Source organism: Cariama cristata, unplaced genomic scaffold (assembly GCF_000690535.1).
Source record: "Cariama cristata isolate BGI_N322 unplaced genomic scaffold, ASM69053v1 scaffold5869, whole genome shotgun sequence".
Classification (NCBI taxonomy): domain Eukaryota; kingdom Metazoa; phylum Chordata; class Aves; order Cariamiformes; family Cariamidae; genus Cariama; species Cariama cristata.
The window spans coordinates 28,047-38,369 of record NW_009636232.1 but is presented as its reverse complement, the minus strand read 5'-3'; the positions used below and the strand labels follow the sequence as shown (position 1 = coordinate 38,369).

Genomic DNA, 10,323 nt, shown 5'->3' with positions numbered 1-10,323 from the left:
GGTCATCTGCGAAACGTTGCTCTCGCTCCACAGCTTTAAAACTTTTCCTTGCTGGAATTAGGAACAAGAACACTTTTTTAAAATATTAAAGAAAAACAAGACTGTAATTTATTTAATCTTTTTAGCTGATCAGTATTCCACAGATGCACCATACTGACAAGCTGGCCTCTTTGTGCTACCTTCTCAGTCACTGTCTGTACATTGTTTATCCCCCTTTGCTGGTCCTTAGCATATCCTTCTCTCTCTCTCTTAAATTTTTTTTTTTAATAAAAAAGATAACTGTAGAATGAGATCATGGCTTGTGTAGTAAGCATCTTTGTATAAAATAACACAAAGCAGTGAAATACAGACATTTCACCTTGTTTAATCAGTTTCTGGAACTACTATTTATAGTGTATTTTCATTTTGTCATCCAAAGGGCATTGACAGCAGGACAAAATGAAGACCAAGTGCTGTAGTCGATTTGTGTTTTGCTCCAAGACAACCATCTATACCTTTCTGCTTGGAGGAGTGTTTATTGCGTTGGGCTCAAGTCGAATCCTCCTGATGAAGTATTCTGCCAATGAAGGTGCTGTTGAGCAATAAACATAATGCACTTCAAATAAGAAAGAGTTGACATTTGGGGTAAAGCAAGATACCCAAAAGCCTAGTTCTTCACCTGCAGAGTTCTTAGTGTAACTACTCAATTATATAAATAGTGACCTGTATTTCTGTACTGGAAAATCTCCATGTAGTCACTGGTCTAACATAAAGTGATAATGGGTTGTGAAGTGTATGATCGCTGTGGAGATTCACCCTTAGAAGATGAGGTAGTGAATTAGTTTATAGCTGATTTTCAAAGACTAAATTGTGTAAGCACTATCGATGGTACATGTCTTGACTGAAATATTTGTCTTGCAACAGGCTTAGGAGAAAAGTGGTATCATAGTGGGTGTGCTGTAACTGACTAGTATTACTGCTTCTCCTTTTACCAAGTATTTGCAAAATATGTTAACAAAGAAAACAAATAGACCTAGAAGAAGGTTGTGTCATCCTGGAAGCTGTTTTTTTTTGAAGGGAAAAAATAGCATATTGCTGTTTGGGGAAAATGTTCCCATTTAAAATTTTTTTAAAAACAGTCATGTTCTTAAGTTCTTCCAAAAAGTTCTGCTGTAAACTGAGACCAAATGAGGAAAGATTTCAACCCAGAAAGGAGGCCATTCAGGAAGTTGTATATCATAACAATTGGGATATTTATAATGAAAATGCTGACATAGCCTTTTGCATTTATGGAAAGTGGCTAAAATTCTGACTGGAGGGGTTAAAATAGTTTCTTGCTCTAATTATGAATGCAGGAGGTAGAATCTGATTGTCTACTCTTTATGATTTGCTGAATCCTACAGATAACAAATACGATTACCTTCCTACAACAGTGAATATATGTTCTGAAGTAGTAAAGCTGGTCCTGTGTGTGATATTGGCACTATGGGTTAAGAAAAAAGGTAAGCACATATGTCTAAAATAACTGAAATATGTTGACTTTGTAAGATTTGCTGTACTTCAAATCCCTTTTTTTTTTTTTAAGTTATGGATTCACCTGTAGTAGTATGGAGTAGGTCCTCCTAGTAAGGTTTACTGGAATTGTGTCCTCTGTGCAGAATTATAACTAAACTTTACTTTTATAACTCTACTTTGTACTGTAAATTCAGATGTTCTTGAGTTGTGCATATGGTAGCTGAAATGAAGACAGGTAAGTTGAATTAGAAAGTATAATGAAGACATAGTCTAACATTTTCTGAATTTTAACACAGTGTTATGCTAGGATAATAGGAGTCACCTCACTGTGAAGTCATGACTGAGCAGAAGCTTATAAATAGCATTAACTCAAGGACTGGCCTTTATGTTCTGTTGTTCTGATGACTTTTAAGTAAAAGTACCACCACCTTCCACTGAAGGTGCTTTGTGTGTGTTGTGGTATTTGAGGTAGAAGCAACATATCAATGTTATAATTCAAGGTAGCTTTGTTGTGAAGACAAATCTTGCGGCTGCTGTTCAGAAGAAGTGGTGTCAGGCTTCAATAGCTACTGGTTTTGCATTGCAGGCTATTTTTCTTTTTTCTTTCTTGGCTTTTCTGTCCTGATGTGAAAGGATGAGATGTTAACTTCATAGCATTTCAGAATGGTAGAGAACAGACATTTAAATTGGAAGAGGGTGTCAGACATTGGAGACTCATGTTAAATTGAACTGCTGGTTTTGTCTGCTTGTTCATGGAACGATCATGGCTCTGGCAAGCCGATGAAATTTTTACCTCTGCCATTTAGTACGGACATACCTAAAACAGTAAATATAATCAGTGTTTGCCATCATTGGCTACTGCTGGTTACACGTTTTCTGGTTTTCTTTTGTTCCCCCCCCCCCTCCCCCCCTTTTTCTTCCAGTTTTGCTGAACTCAGTGTATCAGTGGTTCAGAAGAGGATTAGATAATGTTGTGTAGTCTTAAATCTGTGCTAACAAAGTACTTCTGTCACTCTAGAGTAGTCTAAGGTTTATCATTCTTCCTCCTAAAGTATGTGTCCTGAATACCTAAGTAAATGTCATTCTTTGCGTGTGTCCATCCTTTCTTCCTTCTCCCTATATGTTCTCTTTTTACCCAGATACTACAGATACTGAGTTCTGTTTTATTTTGTGTTTCTGACATTACTGGCTGCCCTTTGGGTGCTATATGAGCAGATCCACTGTCTGTGTCATTGTTTCAGTTCTAGATTTGATTGATAATCATCAGAAAATCATACCCAGTAACAATGTCACTATTGCGTGGGGAGTTTGGGATGCTTTTTGGCCTTCAAGGAATCGTTGATGATTGAGTTTTTGCTCCCAGTGGACAAACACTCTGATGGGGGTAACAGGTTCCTTGATGTTTTCTCTGCTGAAGTAAGGAGGTGAATGCCCGTAGACACAGGATTGCAACTTTAGCTGTGTGTTCTGCTCTGGATCTGTCGTCTATGTTGCCAGAGTACTGTGGTAGCTTAGTTTTTTTCCAGTCCAATGGTGTTCCTGAAAACAAAACAGTGATACCTATTCTGTTATAAGGGAATAGACTTTCAATAATAAGATAGATGTCTGTCTTACAGATTTCTTTTCCTTTCAGAGGGTTGTTTGGATCATCCCTTTGAATGTCTTTCCTGGAAGAATTTTTATAATTCCATGAAATGGTCAATTCCTGCCTTCCTTTACTTTTTGGATAACTTGATTGTCTTCTATGTACTGTCCTACCTCCAGCCAGTAAGTATACATATACTGAATAAAGTATCTTCCAGTGTTTTAGTGGTCGGTAACATTGCCCCTAGACTACTACAGCTGTAACACTGGCAAGGCAAGATTTGCAGGTAACAGAATGATCTGTTACCTGGCCAGCCAGACCTTCCCATTCTTTTGCCCACTGGTCAGTATTGTACAGCTCTCAGTAGAGGAGAGTCTCTGTATGTCTTCTCCATCTGAAGTGGTTTAGAAATAGACTGAATTGCTTAAGTACTGGGTGGTTTTCAGTGCTTTGCCTCCTTGGTTTCTCAGCTCTTTGTTTCTCTTTCAATGCATTTGCTCATCTTGCTAATATTTGAGCCACACTTTCCTATGTGGCTTCTACCACATTATGTATGTGACTTCACAGGATGACTTGTTTTCTTTCCTCACAGACTCCAAAGAAAAGTGAGTAAATGTAATCCCACAGAGAGAGTAAGTGTAACAGGAACTGAGCAGGGGAGGAAGATAACCGTTTGACTCTTAATTTTTGCATTTGTTTATTAGTTATGTTTAAGCACAAAATTTAATTGGTGCTTTCTTCTAGCTACTTTCATTCTTTTGGATGAATCTGTGTATGCTCAGGAAATAGTACAGTTTTTGTGCTTTCTTTTATTCATGATAGGATACTTTTTGGTTTGGAATCTGTTTGAAGTTAGATGGAAACAAATGGTTAGTGCTTGCTACAAAATACTGTGGCTTCCCCTTTTTGACATTAAAAATGAGTACAAATGTTTCTGTTCCCTCTCTTTCAGAATTTCTCTTTAAAATATTGTCCTTTTAGGTGTACAGTTCGGTCAGGGACAGACCAGAGTCTAGAATAGGACCTGGCTGGGAAAATCTAAGTAAAATCAAGAGTCAGATATCTTAAAATAACATGCAGAGGTGCTTGGTTCTGTGGTTTGTTGTGTGTGGGTTTTTTGGTCATGGGTTGTTCTGGTGTTTTTACTTTAGGAAGGAAATTCAACTATAATGTTTGTAATAGCAAAGCCTGATGTTTAGAAGATTACATAAACACTATTGCTTTCTTAAGCAATTTGATTTATTTGGCTCAGTTAAGGTCATCTTTTGTAATATGCACAGCTTTTATATTTTACACATACACACCCACACAGATCTTGTCTCTCTCCCCTCAGAACATGTGCTCTAAGATTCTTCTGTTTTTAGAACTCTTAGGGTCTTATGCTCCTTAACTGGATATATTTTATGAGGGTTAGCTGAAATTCTAACATTATCATGGTAAGCAAGTATTAAAAGAGATAACTAAATACCTGTAAGATAGAATACCTTTACAGGGTACAAGACTCTGCAAGTGGAAAGGTGGAGGCAACATGCTTGAAAGAAGGCCATACGTTACTGAACTTGGTTTCATGTGACTTCAAAAACTAAGTAGGTTTGGGACTAAGTAGTCCCTAGGTGAGCAGTTGCTTGAAGTACAGACTTGCTTTGGTGAGATTTTTTTGATTGAAGCTTCAGCTGTAACTATGGATACTCTTTAGTGGCTAGCATTTCCTAGCGATAAGACTTATTTTTTAGAGACTGTTTGTGACATTTAAGTTAGTGGCATGGTGATATTTGGTAAATTTTTTCCTTATTCCTTCTCATCTAGGACAGAGGTCCCTTGAGACCTCAGAGAAGAAAGCAACTCAAAATTAATTCCTTGTAACTATCCTGCTGTAAATTTTGATCATATTAAGTTACCAGAGATGTTGAATGCAGGGCTTTTGCTTTATAGTCAAACCAGCGTATACGTGGAACGCTTGCACATTTTGCATCAAGCCTGTTTTTTCTGGATTGGTTACTGCCAGATTCACTTGTTTATTCAATATTTTTCTCCTTCCACAGTGTTCACCTAACATGAATATTTATTGACTTGTAATCTTGCAAAGCGAAAATTAAGCTGTGGTTTCTTAGGCAGATGTCTCGTGGGTCAGTCTTCAGCTTACCTGAGACCCTGTGTCAGGCTGTTCCATGAGATTTATTATTCAGCAGATAGCATGTTGGAATAGAGTGGAATGAAGGTAATGGGAAAAGGGCCTGTGGTAAATGAAAAAGGCTCTGCTGTTGCTGAATTGGGAATGTAGAAATGCAGATGAGAAGGTGCAAGATAAAGTCTGTGTTTTGCACTTTTGAATCCCTATATGTTTTTGTGTAAAATTGTCTAAAAAAGTGATCTCACTCTAAGACTGAATTGCAGGAAAGCATTCAGATGCCTAGATTTTTGTACGTGTACTGACTACACAGGGCAGTCCTGAAAAACACACAATTTGGAAAACCTTTTTTCCCTGCTGATGCTGGTAGATTCTGATCTTTAATGGTAACTGCAGTGCCTAAAAGAGCCTCTGCTTGGTCCAGTGTCCCAGTATAGAGTGTCTAATACAGAGACCAAGAAGACAATCCTTTCCACAAGGAGTTTGCAGCTTGGGATCATGCCCATGGGTTAGGGTGCTGTCATTATTATACAGCTATTCCCAAATTAGACGGGAGATTTAGAGTTGTCTTTGGTTGTACTTGGAAATAGGTGATTTTTTTAGTACAGTTGCAGTCTTGAAAATTCAAGCCAAGTGCCTCCTTACCTTTGATAAATGATAAAGCAAATGCACTTGACATACAAGCAGTTTATTTTCTGCAAGTGCTTTGTCCAAGTCTGGGATTTCATGAATGCTGCAAGCTGGTATTGCAGCCAGAAGCAGTTTCACCTTCCCCTATTCTTTTCTTATTTTCATTTTGGAGCAACTTCTTCCTTTGTGCTGATGCAGCTATTTTTGCAGCTGACAGGTCAGCCTGGCTGGGAAACTGATCCAACAGAAAACTAAACCATTTTCTTTTATGTTAAGTAAATTTTCTTCTGGATTGGTTTCCTTACATCTTTGTTTCAGTACAGCTTTCCCCACTACAGTGGAACTTAGGCTCTGTGGTTTGCTTAAGATTTTGAAATGGGACTTGAGTGTCATTTTAGAGGTGTGTTATTCTACCATTTGGGTAAGAAAAAAAGTTCAGTACTGGGATGATACTTTTCACTCTGGTACGTTGCAGAAAGGTGAACACTTGAAGCCGGTGGGCTTTTGATGTCCACACTACGTCTGAAGTATAACTTTGTTCCCCTTCTCTTTCTAGGCAATGGCTGTGCTCTTCTCAAATTTTGTCATTATAACAACAGCACTTCTTTTCAGGATAGTGCTAAAGTAAGTAGTATTTACTAAAGTAAATGAAATTTTATGTTTTCCTAGCCTTGATGAAGAAGTTAAGCTTTGTTCTTTCTCGTTGTCTGATGGGAACAGTAATTCTCTTTTCTTGTGGCTATACCAACTTGGAGGGATGGCTTTGTTTTCTACATCTGAGGGTGTAGGAAGTAATATCTTATTAGGAATCCCTATGTATCTCTACACATTGGTCAACTGTGATAGAAAACAACTGAAATCATGATTATATAGTTGTTGGATGGTCAGAATTAAGGTTTGGGTACTTTAATTTGTACATTAAACCTCATATTTCATGATTAGCAGTACTTCTTTCCAGTCTGTTGTAATTCTTAATTGAATGTGAATGTAATCCAACAGGAGGAGATGAGATGTGAAAGACAGAGGTGTTTTCGGTAATATTGTGCCAGCCCTGATGTGTTTCTGGTCAACTGCATAATATGTTTTAAAAAGTAATTTTATGTCCCTTATTCATTATTCATGTGACAAAAGCCAGACTCTGTCCTATGTGTTCCACTTCATTGGTTTGTGGTCTTTGTGATGTGACTTAGATTTAGAAAAGACTTGACAAGGGAAATGGATATTGACTTCACGCTCTACTTAAAAAGTCACTTGTGTTGAACGTGGAGCATGCCTTTTCTACACGTGTTAATACACCAAAACAATGTCTGATAGTCTGACTTGAAATGCTTTTTCTCAGTTGTTTAGTTTTGTGTCTCTTGTGATGTCACAGTTTACTTAATCTTTCAAATTTCTGATTTTCCCCAAGATAAACAGACTTGGCTTTAGTGAAAAAATAGTATGAATAGTTCTAACAGTCTTCTAAATTGTGTTCATGGGTTTATATGATTTACCATCATAAAATACCAGGAAAGGGCGCAAAAATCATGGGGGGAAAAGTGAAATATAGTGAAAGTTTACCAAAGAAAGAGGATAATTATTTGAGTGTCTGTGATTTCTTTTTATCAGTTAGACCTGTGTTCCCATGGAGACAACAGTTGCTTTTAAGTTGTCAGACAGTCAGTATCTAGAACTAACATGATCTTGAAAGACTTTCCTTAAATTATCTCTACAGAGTACTCCATTTTGTACTTCTGTGATTGCCAGGCTGGCCGCCCCTTGCCATAGAAAAGCATGCTGCGTTTTGACATTCTATTGTCAGTTCTGAAAAGCCAAGATTTTTCTTTACGCCTGCCTCTCCTTATCTGTGACATGATGTCTTTTATGTGTTTTATAGAGCTTGTTCTCTTGTCATTTAATTTGTGCCACTATGTTTCTAAGGTTGGTGGCTTTTTTTGTCTCCTCCTAGGCGAAAACTCTCTTGGGTACAATGGGCATCTCTGGTGATTTTATTCCTGTCCATCGTTGCCCTGACTCTAGGAACTGGAGGCCATCAGCAAAGCTTGGCTGCACACGGATTCCATCACAACATGTTTTTTAGTCCATCTAACCATTGCCTTCTCTATGCCGGACCTGAGGAAGCATGCCTGGAAAAGGGCAACTGCGTGGCACCAAGTTTCCTTCCCAGCTTCCAGTGGAATGTCACCAGTACCATGGCAGGAGCATTGAAACCTCTCCGCCTCAGCCTGGGCCATCTGCTTATTCTTGTGCAATGTTTCATTTCTGCCCTGGCTAACATCTACAACGAAAAGATCTTGAAAGATGGGGATCAGCTTGCTGAAAGCATCTTTATGCAGAACAGCAAACTCTATGCCTTTGGGGTGCTGTTCAATGGGCTTATGCTGGGGTTGCAGGCTAAGGACCGGAGGCAGATAGGGAATTGTGGATTCTTTTATGGGCACAACGTCTTCTCGGTGGCTCTCATATTTGTCACAGCTTTCCTGGGGCTCTCTGTAGCCTTCATCTTGAAGTTCCGAGACAATATGTTCCATGTTATGACTGCTCAGATCACCACTGTCATCATCACCACCGTCTCTTTCGTCATCTTTGACTTCAGGCCTTCTCTAGAGTTCTTTTTGGAAGCTCCTGTAGTGCTTCTCTCCATATTCATCTATAATGCCAGTAGACCAAGAGGCCTGGAATATGCCACTCTGCGGGAAAGGGGCAAACTCGTCAAAGGAGATGCATGGGAGAGGTCAAGTGGGGTAAGGCTTTTCAGTACTTGTCTCCTCTGGTTTCTCTTTTGTTTCACCTCCTTTATACTATGGAATGTTTGGAACATCCATTTTGCATGTGACCAGATGCATCCCTCAACTCAAATACCAAAACTCCTCAGTATTTCTTGAAGTCTTTTAAATTGATTTGGTATTGCTTTCCATATTCCACTTTTTCATTTCATGAAGCCTAGGAAGGCATTGCTTTCCTGCTGTGACCACAGAGAGTCCTGTGAGCAACTTTAGCTTTGTATAAATCCTTTCTTTGAAACCTTTATAACCAAAATATTTTACTGGCCCTGGGCATCCAGAAATTGGAATTGATGCCTGGGAAATAATTGTACTTAAGTAGAACTGATAAATCTGTGTAGCTGAGCCCACATCAAGAAGAAGTTAATATATTTGATGTTAAGATTCTTTCTACCTTAACAGTCAAAGATACCTGAAGACAAAACCGTAATGTTTAAATACAGAGTTTTAACATGTTTTTTTTTCTTATGAAACATTTCATCCATGCCCATTAGTGGTTTTTGTCCTAATTTAAATAGTAATCTAGTTAACTAGAACATGGCAAGGAGGGCTTGCTCTTTGATATGTCATTCAGTTGAGCTGAGCAGTCAGTCTAAGGGGGGAAGGGTTAATGTCTCTGCTTGTAGTCTGCCTGTACAGATGTGTTCTGTAATACACGCTGCAACCAGCAGAGAGGGCAGCTTCCATTTAATTCTAAGAAACATTAAACTTGGCAGAGATGTTTTCCAGAAATTCCACATGGTGCCTTTTAAGGTTGTTGTTTAACAAGCAGTAAATAACATTAAATTATATATTTTTGGTACACAGGTGTTATCTACTTTAGCACTTACAATTGAGCAGCTGTGGTAAAAACAAATAGCAATATGTGAGCAGGCTACCTGATGAAGGATTGGGCTACAAGGTGTTTTAGGGAGTGAGTCACTAAAAAGTGTTAAAGATACAGGGGATACTGTTTATAAGCATGTATATCGTAGAGCAAGATTATAACACACTGGTAAGAGATTTAATTTTCAGAGTCTTGATTTTGTACAGGTGATGCCTTCAAAATAAACTTTACTCTTTTTTTTTTTCTTGGCATTAATAACAAGATAACTTTTTCTCACATTGTTCTCTTTTGCTTCTGGATGCTGTAGGATGGAGAAGAATTTGAGAGACTGAACAAACCAAGCAGTGACATCGACACAGATGAAGATTCGCTCTAGCACAAGGCTGATTCTGAGGAGTGCTGTTACTCATAGTGAGAGAATGTTAATGTTTTATTGACATAGGGAAGGGTCATTTTTCCCCAGTTGCAGAGCAATTGAGACTGTTTTGGGGCTGGATGTCAGAAGTGGATAAGGAAAACATTCAAGCCATATTTATGGAGGGTTGTATTCCCTCTTCCTATCCATCTAAATCAAGAGTTCACAATCTGCTGAAAGACATAAAATTTGTAACTGGTGCAAACAAGAAGGGGCTTGGACCCTGAACTTGGTCTCGGCGACATTTGCTACATTGTCAAAGGCAAGTCCTGGACTCTAACCATGTCTTTCACTGCTTTGGTTGACTGTCCCAAGTCACTGCAACTTCCTGTATGAATTCCTTGGTTAGCAAAGCAGAGATAAAACTCTTCTTCACCTTGCAGAAGTGAGATGAACGTTGATGAATGTTTTTGCTGCATCTTCCAGTGTACAAATTCTCCAGCAAGTTTTCTTTTCAGGACT

At 38.5% G+C, this 10,323-nt stretch overlaps 1 protein-coding gene across 1 annotated transcript; it reads left to right on the top strand.

Annotated features, from left to right (window-relative positions):
* Window positions 1-438: 438 nt before the first annotated feature.
* SLC35A5 (solute carrier family 35, member A5) lies at window positions 439-9,868 on the top strand. The gene is made up of 6 exons (XM_009707842.1): window positions 439-568; window positions 1,383-1,481; window positions 3,128-3,261; window positions 6,394-6,461; window positions 7,786-8,581; window positions 9,754-9,868. Exons 1-6 carry the CDS (start codon window positions 439-441, stop codon window positions 9,820-9,822), a joined length of 1,296 nt encoding a protein of 431 aa, XP_009706144.1. The 3' UTR covers window positions 9,823-9,868.
* The last annotated feature ends 455 nt before the right edge of the window (window positions 9,869-10,323 follow it).